We start from the raw sequence: 17,770 nt of genomic DNA, 5'->3' as shown, positions 1-17,770 counted from the left end.
CTGTGTAGGCAACAAACCAGGGCTTGAGACCAAGGTCAGCGTACTAAATGAGAGCATGTTAGTTTTGCAGCTAGAAAAGTTTATAGAAGCAGCTCAGCAACACAAATACAACACCCATCTTGTGGAGGTGAAATAACATTTTATTTAGAGTTTCTTGACATTCTTAGCTTCTTTCTCATTAAAGGTGCTTAATATGATTCTAGGGCTGTAATGAATTTCACGTCTAGCAGTAAGTATTTATATCTTCTAGAAGTCAGATTTATAATTAATACCATTCCTACATAATGGAAAGGATCAACACTGAATTCCAGATAATCAGTATGCCAAAGGGAGACTGAAACCTCTGTTCTGTATGGTAACATTGACAGTTCCAGCTGTGGCAGGCATCAGCCTGAAAGAAAGTCCCCAGGTCTATGGGAATCCAAATCAATCCAGGAGTCAGGCTGGAGGAAAAAGAGAAGTGTCAATATTCAAATGTCACTTACAATCAATGGTATTGGAAGGCTATGAACACAAGGAGGGGAATTCTTCAAGGAAGTGTATGAAGCAAGAGGGAAAATTAATGAGAATGAAGTAATGCAAAGAAAATAAAAATAGAAAAACAGGACAAGGTTAAGGGCAGATAGAAGCCCTTTTTCAGAGGTGTAAAATAATTTTGGCAAGTAGAATGTGTGCTGAAAGGCGCAGTGCTCTTTTGGAGATAGAAACTGTTGCACTTATTTCTAGAAAAATATGAACTATTAATCCTCAGACCTTGCATTTAAGAACTGAGCAGCTGCACACACTTTGGAAATGTAGTCTGAATTATATCTCACAGCCAATTAAACAAGTAGCATTAAAAAGCTATATTTTAAAATGTGTTTGATTGTGTTACAAGAATGACATGTCCAGTTGTTTTCACTGAAGATGTGGTTAGGCATTGGAAGGAGTCCCTCAGGACAGTGGTGGAGTTACCATCCCTTGAAGTGTTCAAGAGATAATTGAATGTGGCACATCAGCCCAGCACAGAGCAGAGGCATCCAGCCTTGCCCAGGTCATGGATTTACTGCCTGTGAGAAGATCAAACCTGCAGTGAATCCACAGCAGTTGGTGACTCTGTGATGTCCTGATCCCTTTGCCTTCTCCAGGTTTTGTTCCAACCTGTGCTCTGGCTCACTGCAATACACCAGGCCATGCTTGAGACTTTTTGGCTGCTACTGGTTGCTTTTCTTCTTCCCTTTTTTCCCTTTGTCCCCTGCTAATCCAGTCACCTCCCCTGAAGTGGCCGAGGTTGTGATTGCTGCCAAGGGAAGGAGGGCACACAGAGCCTTCTGTGCACAGAGCGCTCGCCTTGGCCCAGGCACAAATGGGAGCTTTCCTTTCCTTTCCTTTCCTCCTGCTCAGAAGGCACCACTGAGGAGGTGTTTGGCCGTGGAAACTGGTAAGAGAAATGCACAATTGAAATGAAGATTTACAGTGTAAAGTTGAGATGTTGGGAGGAAGGTGGAGAAATGAAGGAATGGGCAGGGACAGATCTGGGGGGCTCAGAGCCCGTTAGCAGCACAGTTTAATGAGGTCAGGGGAGCCTCAGAGGCTGTGACCCTGCTGGAACTGCCTGACTTGAACAAGGAGGTGTTTTTAGCCTTGCCAGGCAGGGTTGGGTGTCTTTGGGGTGTTTGGTGGAGCAAGGAGCCTGTCAAGGAAGGGAGAAGTCTGGAAACTCCTCTGGGACCCATCTCACCTTCGGTCCTTCCGCAGCTCTGTCAGGCACGTTGGAAATTTGTCTTTCCCCTCAAGGTCAGCGACAGCCTTGAGCATCTCTGGGTATGTCTGGAACATGGGGGCAAAGAGAAGGTGTGGACTGAAGATCAGCTCTGCTCCTGCAGCTGCTGAGACAGCGCTCAGGGGGGCTGCAAACAGCCAGGAATGCTGGGGGAGTGTCTGCAGCAGGGGGCTCAGGCTGCACTGCTGCTTTGGGTGGGATGGGATGGTGTTCTGACAGAGCTGTAAGGCTTGAGAGGTGTGCCAGAGAGGAAAGGAGAAGGTCAGCGTGTGCAGCTCATGATTGCAGCTTTCTGCTGCAGGAATGGCTTCGGGCTCAGTAAGAAGGGCTCACTGTTTGCAGGCTCAGTGCTATTTCCCACAGCACACTGCTGCTTTTGAATCACACACCAGGACCTGGCAGGGAAAGATGAGGAGAGAGGGTGAGTACCTGCCTTCCTTTTCTCAATCAGTTTCTCTTTTTTAAGGGAACTTTATGGAAAAGAAAGCCTTCTTTATATATATTACTGCTACATATCTATACGCCTGCCTGTGCAGAAAGCTGCATGGAATAATGGAGCTTTCACCTTTCAGAATTGCTGCCACTAAATTTGTTAAACTCCTCCTTCTTTTAGGAAAAAAAAAAAAGAGAGGAAGATTTAAGAATTCAGAAACATAAACATTTCCTACCTGAACCTTCGTGGTGATCAAAATTGGAGAGGATTTTCCAAACCTGAGTTCTGACACAAACACCCACTGGGGTTTTTGTACATCCCCGTGTTCCTTTCTGGAGTTGTCCTGTGCATGGAGAATTCTAAGCAGGAGTGGGGTTAACTGGGCTGTGTGTAAACAAACAGCAGGGGTGAGGTGGCTCCCGAGGTTTGCAGGGGAATAAAGCAGCACAGAACTCCCGGCTCTGATTTCCTTGGCAGACAAGAGCCAGACAGGAGGAACGAGCTGCTGCCTCTGTGACCCACTCACCTGTGGTACCAACCTTGAAACAATTCCAAAAGTCTGAGCTGTGCTTCTCCTCGGCCCGCAGGAAGGGTTGGAGGGAAGAGCAGAGCCATCGGCTCTGTTCCCTTTCGGCCACCAAGGGGAGCTGCTCCTTGGCAGAGTGGGTTGTGTGCTCAGGGGTTTCAAACCCCCCAAACTGATCGTGCTCTGTGTGTTACAACCACCGTGTGCTGCACCAATCCTGATTTCAACTTTGCTTTTGTCCTCCAGGGTGAATAACTGCATTGGATTTTCTAACTACAAATTCTTTCTACTGTTCTTAGCCTATTCTTTGTTGTATTGCTTGTATATTGCTGCAACAGTCTTCAAGTATTTCATTAAGTATTGGACAGTAAGTCATGAAATCCGGTTACTTTTTCATCTCCTGTCAGTCTCGTGGGCTTTAGTGACTCTTGGTGCTTTTGTTGCTGTCAGGCACTGGAGGGGCTGCATTTTCCTGGGAGGTGTTTCCTGGGCCCTTTGGGAGTCCAGCTCCTGTTAGATGTCCAAAATGCACAGAGCAAGAAGCAAGGAACTTCAGACTGTAGATTATTTTCTTACAGAGGGGCTCAATCCCTTCCCTGTCCTTGTGTTTGCCTGGGTGTCCCTTGGAAAGTTTGGCTTTGATGTGTAAGGTCCTGGCAATCATTTGTACATATTTTTACGGAAGAGAAAAATCGGGTCGAAAACCCTTGCTCACTTTCTAACTCCCATAGGCCTCCTTTCTCAATTTAAAAACAGCGACCCAAAGGAGGCTTTTATGCAATTTTCGGGGGCTGTCCCGGCGCGCGCAGTGCAGGCAAAGCCGGGGCAGGGCCGGGGCAGGGCCGGGTCCGGGCCGGGGCAGGGCCCGGGGCTGGGCCGGGGCAGGGCCGGGGTCGGGCCGGGTCCGGGCCGGGGCAGGGCCCGGGGCAGGGCCCGGGGCAGGGTCCGGGGCAGGGCCCGGGGCAGGGCAGGGCCGGGGCAGGGCCCGGGGCAGGGCCGGAGCAGGCCGTGCCCGCCCGGCGCCGCTCCCGCCCTCGCGCGGCGCTCCCGCCCCGGGCCTGAGCGGCGGCGCCGGCCGCCAATGGAGCGCGGGCGGCGGGCGCGCTTCCCCCGCCCCGGCGGCGCGCACGGGGGCGCGGCCCCGGCGCATGGAGGCGATGCCCTGCCAGAACCAGCGCCTCGGCCCGCGGCCGCAGGATGAGCCGCCGGCGGCCGCCACGGCCACGGCGAGCGGAGGATCGCGGCTGATCCGCTTCGCTGAGCCCAGCGAGGACAGCGGCTGCCCCAGCCCGGACAGCAGCAGCAGCAGCAGCAACGGGGTGGTGGCGGCGCCGGTCCCCGCGGGGGAGGGCGGCGTGCCGGCCATCGGGCCGCAGCTGAAGCTGCTGCCCATGAACGACCAGCTGCGGGAGCTGCAGACCATCATCAGGGACAAGTGAGCGCGCCGGGCCGGGCTGGGCCGGGCCGGGCCGGGCCGGGGAGGGCCCGCGGCGGGCCGGGAGAGGAGGGGGGTCATCGCTTGTGGCTCAGCCCATCCTTCCACAGCCCCGCCGAGCCGCTCTCGGCCGCCCGCTGGTGCCGGCTGCCCGCGGGGTCCTGGCTGGCCGGGCTGTCCCCGGCGGGCCCGAGCGCCGAGCCCAAGGCCGGCGGGACTCGCTGCCGTGCCGCGTGTGCCGGCCGGAGCGCCGGGGCGGGCGGCGCGGCCATGTCTGCTGACGCGGGCCCCGGGCAGGGCAGGGCAGCGCCCGGCGCAGGCAGAGCCCCCGGGGCTCCGCGCCCGGCGCAGGCAGAGCCCCCGGGGCTCCGCGCCCGGCGCAGGCAGAGCCCCCGGGGCCCCGCGCCCGGCGCAGGCAGAGCCCCCGGGGCTCCGTGCCCACCCGCGCCGCGGGGCTGCCGGGCAGTGCGCGGCTCGGCGGGTCCCTGAACCCCTCTCGCACTCGGACGGTCCCTGGTGGGGTGTTTGCTCACCTCCGCCCGGCGGGCGGCTCGGAGCCTGCGTGCCACATCATCAGCACAAGGTGTGTAAAGCCGTGAGAAAGGAGGCTGCACCTTAGGGTCCCGCGGGGCTCATCGCCGCTCTCTGGAGAGCGCATCCTGCAGGCAGCAAGGGGCGGGGAGCCCTTCCAGGCTCTAACTGCGAGCTCCGTGTTCCACAACGCAGCTCAGGTGCTGAACGCGTCCCTCCCACTGATCGCGTTTGTAGCTGTGCTTGTTCAGCACTGAGAAGGTGATAGTGGAAAGTGTTAAATATAGCATACAATATAAGACAAACTTCAGTAGCATCCATCTATTTATTAAAAACTACTGGTTTGCAAGAACCACCAGCAAAGAGGTGTGAAATCAAGCCTATTAATAGAGTGATCAGGTTCTGAATAAAACCCTCTCTTCCTGTGACACAGTGGCTTTCTGACATCTGCAATAAGTCATTGCAAAGACACTGTTCTTTGCTGTGTTTCGCATCTGTCCATTTGCACAGTCCCTGTTTTGCTATTTTCTGGCTCTTGGGGCTCAACTTTGTAGCTAACATTTTAAAATTCATTTTGTAATTAATTTTTTAATGCAAAACTGATCACCATTTCTCAAAGACAGTACCTCCATTAATTTTATTAACATAGCTGAGCCTCCTTCCCTTAAACTAGTTTGTAGAGGATTTTCCTTAATTTTCAAAGCATTGTGGGGGAAAACGAAACCTGGCAGCAGGAGCACCAGAGGCGGTGCAGTCTTCATGTAAGGAGGGCACTTTTGGCAAGACCACCCAGAAGATGTCTGCAGGTGAGAACACCTGGCAGCTTCTCTGTGGAGCAGAAAAGGAAGCTGGGAGTGAGCTAAGCAGAGAGAGACAGAATCCAAACTAGGCTTGGTGATGGCCTGTGAAAGGTTTTGAGGTTAGTGAAAACCATATTGTTTTGATGTCTAGACAAATACTAGCAATGTAATTACTTTACTCAGGGGTTTTATTATTATTTTGTTGTACACAGGTTTTGACCTCTTTCAAATGCATTTAAGAGGTTTCTGGTTACAGTGAGCTTATCCAGAAAGCAGAGCTGCAATTTGAACTTGAAGGACATTTTTTAGAGTTACATCTGCTTCATTGCGCAAGACTTTGGTAAGAGGAAGTCTAGAATAGGACTTGTAAACAGTGAATTACTCAGAGCAGCTGCAGCAATCACGGGCTGTACTTTATTCTGAGTGTGATGTTACCCTGGAAGTGGGGATGGAGCCGTCACTTCCAAGTTCCCTTCCCAACCAGTGAGGAAAATCAGATAGCAGCCTGCTCAGAAAGGTTGGGTTTGTAGGTAAGGACAGTAGGGAAATATTATTTTTGTGTTCTGTCCCAGGAATTCAGCTGCATCTCATTAAGAGACCTCGGACTGACCTATTTTCATACCTGTCATTCAGAAAGATGCTGAAGGGAAAAGAGGATTTTTTAGGCACTGTTCATTAACCTTACCCTGGACTGCTGCAATCTGCCCTAAGACAGCTCTGTAGCTACTGTAGCATTCAAACCAGGTGCTGAAAGAAACTCCTTCTCCTCAGAGCTGTTTGTGAACGGGCAGCAATGTGGCTCAGAGCAGCTACTGGTCAAAAAATCCAATTTAAGGTGATAAAGAGGTATGTTGACATACAGTGCTTGGGAAGAAGGAGAAGCTGTTATCTACAGGAAATTAGAGTGCTGTCATTTAGACTTTCTGGATTAAAAAAGAGCAGGTAACACCTTAACTCAAGGAGAATATTTAGATTCCTCAGTGGCTGCAGAGGATGGATGTTCCAAATACAGCAATACCTGAAAATGGCAGACATTAAAAGGCAAGCTCCTGGGGAGGTAGAAATGGAACAAAAGTAGGGGGAAAACCCAGTCAGTTTGGGACTATTGCTGTAGGTGAGGAAGGGGTAGATACTCAGATAGATAATCCCAGTGAGCTGGGATGGAGCTAAGGTCTGGTCAGGCCAGATGCAGAAGACTTTGAGGACTATTTTGTTTGTAGCATGAGCTGCTCAGAGAAGTGGAAAGCTCTTTCCTTATTCCTGAGAGGATTCAGAGAAAGAAATCATGGCCTTTCAACTGGTATTACTGTAAAGAAAAGCCCACCTTCCTGTGGCTGGTCATGGTGTCTCACAGGATTCAGAGGTAGCTGGCTGGGACAGGGATGTCCTCCTGGCAGACTGAAATGGCACTTTTGCTTCCTTAAAGTTAACAAGAACTTGGTCTGTGTGCCAGAGTTGGGGAGATGGATAGATCACTTCACTGTGCCTGGGTTTCCTCATTTTCCCTCAGCCTTGTCACTTTTCTGCTCAGCAAGTGCTTAATGGGGGCAGGTGCCTTTTATCCTGAGTGGGAGATGGACCTCGAGTGCTCTAATGGGATGTGAGCTGATGCACTGAAGTACTGAACATTCTAGAACAGTTACAGTCTCTTTTCAAGGAGAGAATGATCTCAAGGTAATTTCTAGCCTCAGATGTGAAGCAGGGATCTGGAAGCTGAAATGAATAGTGCAGTGATGTGTTTATATAGAAAAAAATTCATTAGCTCAGGTTGGCAGTGTCATTTTAACTCATGATTTAACAGGAACTACAATTTAAATCCAGGTACTTTAAGGATCTTGTGTCTGTTGGGTGAGATCGTGCTGTGGTATTCTGGTAAAGCTTCTTATTCCCTGAGGAACAGAACATAGAAATGCAGATGGCAGAGAGGCTGGATGTGCAGTCCTGGCTGCTGCACAGAGCAGGGGATTCAGGAGGGTGTAACTCACCTGTGCTGGTAAGGAGAGCTGCTGCAGGCAGGGAGGTGGCATCCCTCTGCATCCCAGCCCCAGCATGAGAAAAATTAAGGACTGCAGTCCATTAAGTACTGAAGTGCTGCAGGTAGAACGTGGACCTGTTCCCAGCTCATCATCTCCCTGAGTGCCAACAGCTCATCCAGTGCCTTCAGTTTTCTTAAAAGCCTTTTACAAATCCTCTGTAGGGAAGTGGCTTTTTTCCAGCCTGGCCCTCACCCTGGCTGTCTCTCAACAGTTTCTGTGAGGAAATGAGAGAAACAGGAATTACTGATGCCCCAATACCTGCAGACCTGGCAATGTTTGTCACCAAGTGCTAAAGCAGGAAGAAACCCTGCAGCTACTTTATATTACAATACAGCCCCAAAAAACCCATTTCTTCTCACCTCCCAAGACAGACACTGTGATATCAGCCACACTCCCCTGCCTTCAGAAACAAAGTGAAACTCATTTATATTGTGTAACACAATGTTCCTGCTACAAGTTAGGTTTTAATGCCTCATATTTTTAGATGTTGTCTTGTTACTTGATGAAGCAGCTGAAACAGTTTCTAGTCTGACATGAATTGTTGCTTTATGTATTTCTATCTGGTATTTAGGCAGAACAGTTACAATGTTTTCATATAAGCCCTTTTTTTTTCCTGCCCCCTGGCAATTCTGACAGGATGTGGGGTTTGAGGTGTGGTCTGAGCTTTCCAGCTGCCCCTGTGCATGTGGTCTGACATTTTCTGTATTACTGTTATTTGTATGCATTGTCATTTTCTGTTGCCCTCCCCTTCTCAAAAACCAGGTGTGACCAATGAAGGGTGTTCAGTGAACTGTGCAGAGGAACATCTGTGTCTCTGCAAGGACAGAGGAGTTGGTTCAAAGCCTCATAATCTGCATTAGTAACTCAGAACACATTATAACTTTGAGTCAAAACTGTGGCCTGGACATTATTGGGTCTGTCTTACACCTGTTTGTGAAATTCAGCAAAATTTTCTGAAATTTCTAGGTTCTGGAAGAACCTAGATAGGCCACTTAGCTACTTCCCTCTTTTAAAAATACTTACCTACACTACAGATAGAAGTACAAAACTTTCCAAAAGCCTTAATAAAATTGGGTCATATAATTGTACAGATTTGGGTTTGGCTTTTTTTTCCCCCTAGTTTTTGGGGTCTTTTTGAGCATTGCCTATCCAGTTAATGTCAAAATAGCAGAAAGTTAGGAATATCCTGTCAGTACCAGAAAGAAGGGAAAAAAAAAGCAAACAGTATTTTAACAGTGTGTTCTTAGTGCAAGGAATGAGACTAGATTAAGTTAATGCTCTTTTGAAACCTTCTTTTTAAAGTGGGAATAAGTGACTGGTTTCTAGGCAATGAGCAGGCAAACCTTTTGACTTTCATTCATGCAAGCATGAGGTGTCTGAGAATCTTGGGGATTAAATACAAAATGGCATTTAAGGAGACATGCAGAGTATTATATTGAAAACATGAGAGGGATTAAGAGAACATTTCATTTAGAAGTATCTCTTGGCATGTTGGTGTTGTGTCTCAGGGTTTTCAAAGCCACCGTCCTGTGAGTGTTGGCTCCTTGATCAGAAATGTGTCCTATTCTGGTGTAGTGAGAATTGCTCTTGGCATGGGAAGCAAGGTGTTAAAGCTGCTTTCAAAATTCAGGCTTTTAACCTTTCATTTTGCCTTCTGAAGGGGCCAAAAGCCACAGAGGCACACCAGCAAAAGGTTGTACCCAAACTTCTAAGAGGCAGAGAGGTGTTTTCATGGGAATGCTCATTAATCCCTGCTCAGTTTAACCTCACGTTCACAGATCTAATCACACTCAGTGAGTTCCAGATAAGATAGGCTGTATCTCCTGCTTATCAGGTGTGTTGTCAGCCCTGGGTTAGATCTGCATGATCATTGTCCCACAGCTTCTGTCTGACTGCAGGACAGGCAAGCAAAGCTCACTTGCTCAGAGCTGCAGGGAATGCAGGAATATCTGAGCTCAGGAGGTGTTTTGGAACTGAGCTGGAGCAGCAGTACCATGGGAAACCTAGAGAACATCATCCTCTTGTGTTTAATTGCTACTGGTACAGAGCAGCAGCAAGAGGCAAACCCCAGTGCTGGGTCACTGCATCTCTGCCACCAACCAGGAAACCCAGGACACAGAACCTCTGGGATAAATTCAGGATGTGACAGGAGACATTTCTCTGAACTGCCTTGGAATATAGTATTTAATATTGTATTTAAGCAACATTCTTAAAGTTATTCCCCAATTTAACATGTAAATTATTACCTTTTCCAGGAAATCCAGTAGAGGAGACTTCGTGTTTTCTGCTGATCGTCTGGTAGGTGAAGAATTTCTTGTTCTTGATATTGTACTTTGCAACTCTTCCACGAAATGGGTCTTTCAGGACACAGGGAGTGTGGGAGTGTGACAGTGACTTTTCTACCCAAAGGAAATTGCTGTGTGACTGCAACTTTCTGTATAGGGACTTCTGTTCACTGTTCATCTCAACAGGCTGCAGAAACCATTCTGTTACCAGACACAGCTACTTGAAGACAGAGGCCTTCAGTAATAAGAAAATTCTGTTCAAAACCAGATGCACAGAGGTTGCAGATAATTGAGTTTTAGTTTGAAGCAGCACTTTTGATCTTGTGAACAGAGCAGTACAATTTCTTACAGATGTTACCAGTTGCTTGCATGCAGAAGTGCCTCCTGGCACTTGCTGTGTATTAGATTATTAGCTCTGGGTGCATCCACATGGAGAATTTGTCTTTAGCCATATGGTGGTTACAGGCAGGGACAAAGCAGTTTGAAGTTTTCACATGTTTTAGTAAGTCAGAACAAAGACTGCTGAGAGTGTAGCCTTTATCTCATTTAAATTACAAGCTTAAAGAAAACCCCAGCACTTGCTACCACACACACTTGTGTCCACAAGGGTGTTTGCTTTTTACAAATCCACTCTCATTAACAGAGGGCAATGTTTTTCCCCTTCCAGCATAGTCCAGAGACCATTCACAGTTACAGCCCCAGCAGGCAGCTTTCCTGTGGTGAGCCCAAGCTTAATCCAGGCTTGCTCAGGTTTAGATATGACCACAAGCTAAGACTGTGACTGCAGTGCTATCTTCCACTTTCCCCCCTACTTTCCCCTTTTTGAGGATGTTTCCTGCATTGCAGTGCCTTACTGTCAGTAATTAGTGTGAAGGACCTTTTCCCATGTACCTTCTCACCTTTCTTGGGTGTCCTGCCCTGTTCTGAGACAAACACTAATTTTTTTTTCCCCCTCTCATTGCTGAAAACTGCAGATCCAGGCAGTGAGTTCAGGTCCTTGCACCAGTGTCCTCTGTGTGCTGGTCCTGCAGCTCTTTGCCACAGAACTGCTGCTCTGTTTTCCATCTTGTAGGAGGAATTTTGCACAAAAGAATATGTAGGACTCTCATTTTCTGAATATTTTCCTAGGTGTGACAAAGAACAGTTATAATTTCATGTGGGATTTGGTCTCTACTAAACTTGGCAGGGTGCAAACAGTTATGACTTGCCATGTTTTTCACCCAGAGAGCAAACAGAGTTTAATGGCAAGAGGCAATGTGTGAAGAAAAGTGTGGGATTATAAGGGAAGAAAATCCACCTTGTTGCAGTGAGGAAATGAGAATGAAGTTAAGCTTGGGCAGAAGAATGCAGAGAATGAAGTTAAGCTGCCTTGGCAGCTGTTAGGGGCAGTGTCTCCTGAGGTCACCAGAGGGAGAAGTCTTAAGGAGGGATTCTAAAGGTGATGGATTGCTGGTGGTGCAGTTTTTTCTTCTGGCAGTTTGTTTCACACATAAGGGGATGACACAAAGGAAATGTTTGAAGATACTTGTGAGAAAAAGGAGTTAATGGGCAGTGGAGGTTGGCAGGGAATGTCTGAAAGCCACTGCTGTGATCCTGAAACTGAGAGAAGTGAGGTTAGAGTCGTGAGGAGGAAGGACCACACAAACCCGTGTGGTGTTTGTGAAGGAGGAGAAGCAGCCCTGGCATGGGAGCCAGTCAGTCCTTGTGGCTGCTGCTGGTGGAACTGGGGACAGCTGGAACTCAGGGCAGGTGGTGGGGAGGGCACAGAGCTCCTCTGGGGCAGGAGGCTCCCCCTGACCAGAACCCACACTGGAGGCACCGAGCTTTGCAGCAGAAAGCACATTTTGGGGGGTGCCTGGAGGCCTGAGGTGGAGCCATGAATTCACTTCTCAGCCCTGCCAGCAGCTCCCTGTGTAACACTGCCCAGGTCACTTCACCTTTCTGCCCTCCTGCCTCTTTCAGGGGTGAGCATTCAAAATTGTTTGAAATGCTGAGTGCAAAGAGCTGTACAGATGCTCTGCCTCCTCCTGAGCTTCCAAGAACAGCCACACATAATGGGTTAGAGGATTTTCTGCCTTGGGACCAAAGCTGTACTTCCTGTTTCACGTGGGGCTGTAATAACACTGCTTTTATCTTCTGAGCAATGGCAGCCACCTCTCTGGGACAGGAGCAGCTGGTTCTCGGGGCATGAGAGAAGAGAGGAGGAAATTAATCCCTGAGTGTGGAGGTGGCAGGAAGCACACTGCAAAAATAAATGTTTTATCAACACTGACAAGTTTACAAAGGATCCTTCCAGCCCCTGTGTAAAACACTGATAAGTGTAGGGAGATCACAGAGATTATTTAACCATAAGACCTTTACTGGATTACTCTAAACTTTTGGTAGATTATGTGGAGCAATGAATGTCAGCACTTCAGCAAGATGTGAAAGGCTTTTCTTCCAAACCTGGCAAATAGGTGTGCTTTTTTTTTTTTTTTTTGGTGAACTAAGTTCAAAAACATAAAATAAAATTGGGTACAAATGTCCCAGAAAATAACCACAACCTCTGAGTATGGCTGCCACAAACACAGCTCGAGAAAGAAAAAGTTGTATTAAAATGACTAAAAATACCTTGAAAGAGAGATTATAAATGCAAGGGACCATTTGTAGCAGAGGCTGCTTGTGTGCCAGGAACTGGGGCAGAGTGGAAGGACAGGAAAACCTTCCAGGCTGCCCTCTGGAATAAGAACTGCCTGAGGTGAGCAGTACCTGCTGCATGCCAGGAGCACTGCCTCACTCTCCATCCCACAGTGAATTTTGAATAATCAGTGATTTTTTAGTTAAAACTCTTGCTTGGCAGTGGCTTTCCTTGAGCAGTTCTGGGCTATGAATCTTTGGCTTATGAACAGAGAGAATTCTCACATCTTTAATCCCCAGAGCATCCTCCAGGACAGCCACTCTGTGGATGTGTTTGGTACTTTGCAGGGCAGCACCAGGGGAGGCCTGGGGGCTCACGAGCTGCCCCTCCTCCTGCACCATCCAAAAGTGCAGGGATTGGCAGCACCACCTGGAAACCAGAGCTGGTGATAAAGAGACTCCTGGGCACTGGTGGTGTGTGTGCATTGCTGCAGCTTCTGGGGCTGTTCTGGCAGCCCAGCTGCAGTTCAGTCCTAGAAACAGGGATGTGAAAATAGAGCCTGGCTGAGGGGGAACTTCACCTTTCCCTCAGCAGGATTTCCTGTCAGCAAATGGAGGTACATTGGTGCCTCACTCATCTGTTGTTGAGAAGTATTTGTCTGTGAAGCCTCTGCCTACCAGGTGTAAATAAAGTCAGTTTTGTGATTGTTTATGAACCCCTCTCTTCTCCCAGTTTTGTTCTGCAATGCCTTTGTTTGATTTGTGGCCAAAACATAGAGCTCACCCCCAAAAGGTCTCTAACAGCAATTAGGGTCTGAATTTAAAGTGACCCTTTTAGACCCTTTGGGCTCATCCAGACCTTGTAGCTAGTACTGCCATGTAGTGCCTTATCTCCAGAGATAACAATCCCCTAAAGCTGGCCCACCTCTTTGGTTCCACAGATCAGACTCGTGGTTGAAGAGGGACTGAATCAACTGCCCTACACAGAATGTACTGTGACCACTCCAACAGGTATGTGGGAAAACACCCCTGGCCTGGGTGGGACTGGAAGTGGAACTGATATCAAAATACATAGAATTATTAAGAGTTACAGGATATCCTGAGCCAGAAGGGACTCAGAGGATCATTGAGCCCAACTCCCTGCTCCTCAGAGAACTGCCCAAAACTGAACCCTGCAACATCCAGATGGTCTTGGAACTCTGACAGACTTGGTGCCACGAGTGCTTCCCTGGGGAGCTCTGAGCAGGGCAGAGTGACTGTCCCTGCTGGTTTAGAAGGCTACAGGGCACACATCACAACTGAGCACAACAGTCAATACTGTCATTTCACTAAGGATTACAGTGGTCTTGCAAAACCATGAGGAAAATGTACCAGTGTATGTGCAAGATCAGTTCACCTGCCCACACCACAGCCTTGAACTAAAACTGATGGCATTTCACGTGCCCATTAAGGAAAAAGTGCTTGGCACAAGCAGCTTTGCTTTGCCAGCGTAAAGCTGGCCCTGCAGCTGGGGCCAGCTGGGAGTGAGGATGAGCAGGAAAGGCAAAGTGGCACTGGAGAAAACCATTGCAGGAGTTGTGGTTCCTCCTGTCAGCTGTGAAGATCCGTAAGGTTACAGCCACTCAGGCAGCTGCTGAGTGCATCAGCAGGCTGGGGGAACTGCTCAGCTCCGTGGTGTGACCCACAGCACACTGAGATGTGCACCAGCTGAGTCCTGTCCCCCTGAGAACTCCACTTGCATTCCTGCAGGGTGACACTCTCACTGCAGTAAAGCATTGGTGTGGCTGTGCTTACACAGAGAAATGATGAACTGCAAACCCTCAACTTTGGAAGCAGACAGAGTTCAGACACCCACCCAGGAGGCACATCCATTACCTGTGCCCATTTCTACATCAAACAGCCCCTTTCACCTTTGAGCATTGGTGTCACATCTGTTCCCATAAGGCAGTGACAGAGCCAGGACCATCTCCTCTGCTCAGAGAGCCAGAAGGGAGCAGCCACTGAGCCCTGGTTTCTTCCCTCACAGGACACAAGTATGAAGGAGTCCGATTCGAAAAGGGAAACTGTGGGGTCAGCATCATGAGAAGTGGTAGGTGCTGCTGGCTGCTGCAGGACACGTTAAATGCTTTGGAAGCCTGGAAGCAACTTCCTTTCAAAGATGTGCAACAACAGGTTTACCCAAACTCTTTCTTAGGTATCCTTGATCAGAGACTGTCCAGGAGTATCTCCCATTAACCTTTAAGAGACAAATGGCTGGCACAGATCTCCTGTGGCCCCTTCCCTGGCAGCTGTTCCCTGTGAGGGGCCCAGTGCCCTCCCATGTCCCTCTGGTGCCCAGAGCCAGGGTCCCACCCCAGCCACGCTCGGTGGGGGCAGAGTCCCTGTCAGTGCCCAGTGCTGGGCAAACCTTTGGATCTGTGCTGGCAAAGCCAGCTCTGGCCCCACCCTCTGTCACCGGGATGTCCCCAAACCCCACCCGCCCCCCTTCTGACCTTCCAGCTCTGTCCTGTGGGAGCTCAGCACAGCTGGGAGCGCCAAACCAGGGCTCGGCAACACCGAGGAGACTCGGTTTGCTGGAAACAGGAGAAAAAGGGGAAGAGCTTCAGGTGTCTTAATGCTCAGAACTGTCCACCAGCACGGGGGAGCTGTCCTTTTGGGGACGGTCCTTTTGGGGACTGTCCCTCTGGGACTGTCCATTTGGGACTGTCCATTTGGGACTGTCCCTCTGGGACTGTCCATTTGGAGACGGTCCTTTTGGGATTGTCTCTTTGGGACTGTTCCTTTGGGACTATCTCTTTGGGGACTGTCCCTTTGGGGACTGTTCCTTTGGGACTATCTCTTTGGGGACTGTCCATCTGGGAACTGTCCCTATGGGACTGTCTCTTTGGGGACTGTTCCTTTGGGACTGTCCCTTTGGGGACTGTCCCTCTTGGACTGTCCATTTGGGACTGTCCATTTGGGGACTGTTTCTTTGGGACTGTCCCTTTGGGGACTGTTCTTTTGGGATTGTCCCTTTCGGACTCTAATTCTGGGGACTGTCCCTATGGGACTGCCTCTTTGGGGACTGTCCTTTTGGGGACTGTCCATTTGGGACTGTCCCTTTGGGGACTGTTCTTTTGGGACTGTCCCTTTCGGACTCTCATTCTGGGGACTGTTCCTTTGGGACTGTCCCCGTCCCTGCAGCCCCTTGCCCCGAGCCCTGTCCCAGTGTCACATCGGCTGCTGTGTCTGTGCTGGCCCTGCAGGGGAGGCGATGGAGCAGGGCCTGCGGGACTGCTGCCGCTCCATCCGCATCGGGAAGATCCTGATCCAGAGCGACGAGGAGACGCAGCGAGCCAAGGTGTACTACGCCAAGTTCCCCCCAGACATCTACAGGAGGAAAGTGCTGCTCATGTACCCGATCCTGAGTGAGTGGCAGCATGGACAGCCGGGCTGCGCCGGGCGCTGAGCGAGGAAACCTCACATTCTGGGGCTCTGCTGGGATTCCTGCTTGGTTTAGGTGACAGAGGGGGGAAGTGACCAGGCTGTGCCAGGACACAGGTGACAGGAGGGAAGTGACCAGGCTGTGCCAGGACACAGGTGACAGGAGGGAAGTGACCAGGCTGTGCCAGGGCACAGGTGACAGAGGAGGGAAGTGACCAGGCTGTGCCAGGGCACACATCACTCAGCTGCACCAGTGTGAATGCAGAGCAAATCGTTTGGGCATGGCTGCTTTTGGGAGAAAGGATGAGATTAAGACATGATATAAATTTAATTATATGAATTTGACCTTGGGAAAAGACTCAAACAGTGTTTTTCTTATTCTGAGACATTTCTAGATTAATATGATAATGAGTTTTTTGGGATGAGGTTACTTGTCCACTCCAAGTTCTGCCATTAGGAGAACAAGGAGTCCATGCAGAGGTGATGCCTTTCCTGTGGGAAAGGACAGAGTCACCATTCAGTCACAACTGTACCAGAGGTATTCTCAGACAGCTTAGGACAAGTTCATCCACCAGGGCAAAACCCCTAAAGCCTCTCCCTGTTTGCCCTCTCAGGTACTGGGAACACGGTCATCGAGGCTGTCAAGGTGCTCGTGGAACACGGGGTGCAGCCCAGCGTCATCATCCTGCTCAGCCTCTTCTCCACTCCTCACGGTGAGTGGGGGCACAGCAGTGAGCACAGCTGTCTGCTGGGGACAGTGCCATCAGTCACACAGGGCACAGAGCTGAGCCTATGGCAGCATCGCTTTGCTCAGAGCAGATTTGGGTGGTTTTGGGTGAATTGTAAGACTGAGCAAAGAGCGCCGTGTTTATGTGGGCAGTGAGGAGGGGACTGAGTGGCAAAATGCCAATGGGAGAGTGTTCCTCAGAGCAGGAGTCTGCAGCACTGCCAGTTCATGGCTCACAGAGCAGTGCCAGGCCAGCTGCTGCTCTGGACTGTGGAATGTGGGGGTTGGCCCAGCTCCAGAGCAACACCAGGAGTGGGAGCTGAATGGAGCTACAGAACTGGCCTGGCTGCAGGTTAAAGGTGAAAGGGGATCTAAATGAGGAACATTTCCTTCTCTGGGAGGAAAGAGGATCTTGTGTGTTGTGTTAGAAATTGGCCATGGCAGAAATCTCTAGCAGAAAACTCAGCTGAACTGCAGAGCAGCCTGTAACCACTTTAATTGGGAGTATGGCTGTATGGGAAAGGCAATTCCAAAGAAGAAAACCTCAAAAAACAATCCCCTGAAGTCAGGCAGTTTTCCTCAGAGATGGTTAGCTAAGGCAGGAACAGGAAGAGGAGAAGCACAGAGCCTGACTTAGTTTTGGAATGTTGCTGATCACAGTTTGACATGGGCTGAAGCACTGTAGTCATTATTGCCTTTGCTGTCTCTTCCAAGGTGCCAAATCCATCATCCAGGAATTCCCAGACATCACCATTTTAACTACAGAAGTGCATCCTGTTGCACCAACACACTTTGGACAGAAGTACTTTGGGACAGACTGACAGTCTTGGAACAACTGGATATGACTCTATGGCATTACAAGAGGTTTTTTTACATTTTATTACTATTGAGTTGGTCGAGGGCATGTTTAAAAACCTTTTTGGCCAACTAACTTAGGTTAGTGCTGGCCTGAACAGGGATCAGGTACAGTGACAAAGCACTCTGGCTACATGGTCAAGCATCTCCATGTTGGGGCTCTGTAACTGCCACACTCTGCTTTTATTCCTATTTATTCTTCTCCAGCCTGTCCGTGGCCGCCTGCAAGAGCAAAATAAACCCAACTAAACCCCAAGGGAGTGTCCTTCATTTCTGGGGTCACATCACTCCAGCCACAGCCACTCCCAGTGCTTCCAAATCTCAGGGTCCTCCTGAGCAGC

General features: G+C 49.6%; 2 protein-coding genes across 2 annotated transcripts; one reads left to right on the top strand and one right to left on the bottom strand.

The window, feature by feature from the left end:
* Positions 1-160: 160 nt before the first annotated feature.
* On the bottom strand, positions 161-3,871 carry LOC135304182 (uncharacterized). The gene is made up of 5 exons (XM_064426386.1): positions 3,445-3,871; positions 2,722-2,904; positions 2,431-2,579; positions 1,721-1,809; positions 161-1,417 (listed from the first exon to the last, which is right to left on the bottom strand). Exons 1-5 carry the CDS (start codon positions 3,869-3,871, stop codon positions 1,153-1,155), a joined length of 1,113 nt encoding a protein of 370 aa, XP_064282456.1. The 3' UTR covers positions 161-1,152.
* Positions 3,786-17,685, top strand: UPRT (uracil phosphoribosyltransferase homolog). The gene is made up of 7 exons (XM_064427201.1): positions 3,786-4,156; positions 9,779-9,821; positions 13,366-13,435; positions 14,451-14,513; positions 15,670-15,831; positions 16,462-16,560; positions 17,289-17,685. Exons 1-7 carry the CDS (start codon positions 3,870-3,872, stop codon positions 17,393-17,395), a joined length of 831 nt encoding a protein of 276 aa, XP_064283271.1. The 5' UTR covers positions 3,786-3,869; the 3' UTR covers positions 17,396-17,685.
* Positions 17,686-17,770: the final 85 nt, after the last annotated feature.

This window comes from Passer domesticus, chromosome 7 (assembly GCF_036417665.1).
Source record: "Passer domesticus isolate bPasDom1 chromosome 7, bPasDom1.hap1, whole genome shotgun sequence".
NCBI lineage: Eukaryota > Metazoa > Chordata > Aves > Passeriformes > Passeridae > Passer > Passer domesticus.
This window is presented reverse-complemented; position numbering and strand designations above follow the sequence as displayed.

What these genes read in the sequence shown, in the direction of transcription:
- UPRT (XM_064427201.1), top strand. Translation starts at nt 3,870, where the DNA reads ATGGAGGCGATGCCCTGCCAGAACCAGCGCCTCGGCCCGCGGCCGCAG. An exon ending in TGTTTTCTGCTGATCGTCTG is followed by an intron (nt 9,822 to 13,365) that starts GTAGGTGAAGAA and finishes TTGGTTCCACAG; the next exon opens with ATCAGACTCGTGGTTGAAGA. An exon ending in TACTGTGACCACTCCAACAG is followed by an intron (nt 13,436 to 14,450) that starts GTATGTGGGAAA and finishes CTTCCCTCACAG; the next exon opens with GACACAAGTATGAAGGAGTC.
- LOC135304182 (XM_064426386.1), bottom strand. Translation starts at nt 3,871, where the DNA reads ATGCGCCGGGGCCGCGCCCCCGTGCGCGCCGCCGGGGCGGGGGAAGCG. An exon ending in GAGAAAGGAGGCCTATGGGA is followed by an intron (nt 2,905 to 3,444) that starts GTTAGAAAGTGA and finishes TGTAACACACAG; the next exon opens with AGCACGATCAGTTTGGGGGG. An exon ending in TTTCAAGGTTGGTACCACAG is followed by an intron (nt 2,580 to 2,721) that starts GTGAGTGGGTCA and finishes GTTTACACACAG; the next exon opens with CCCAGTTAACCCCACTCCTG.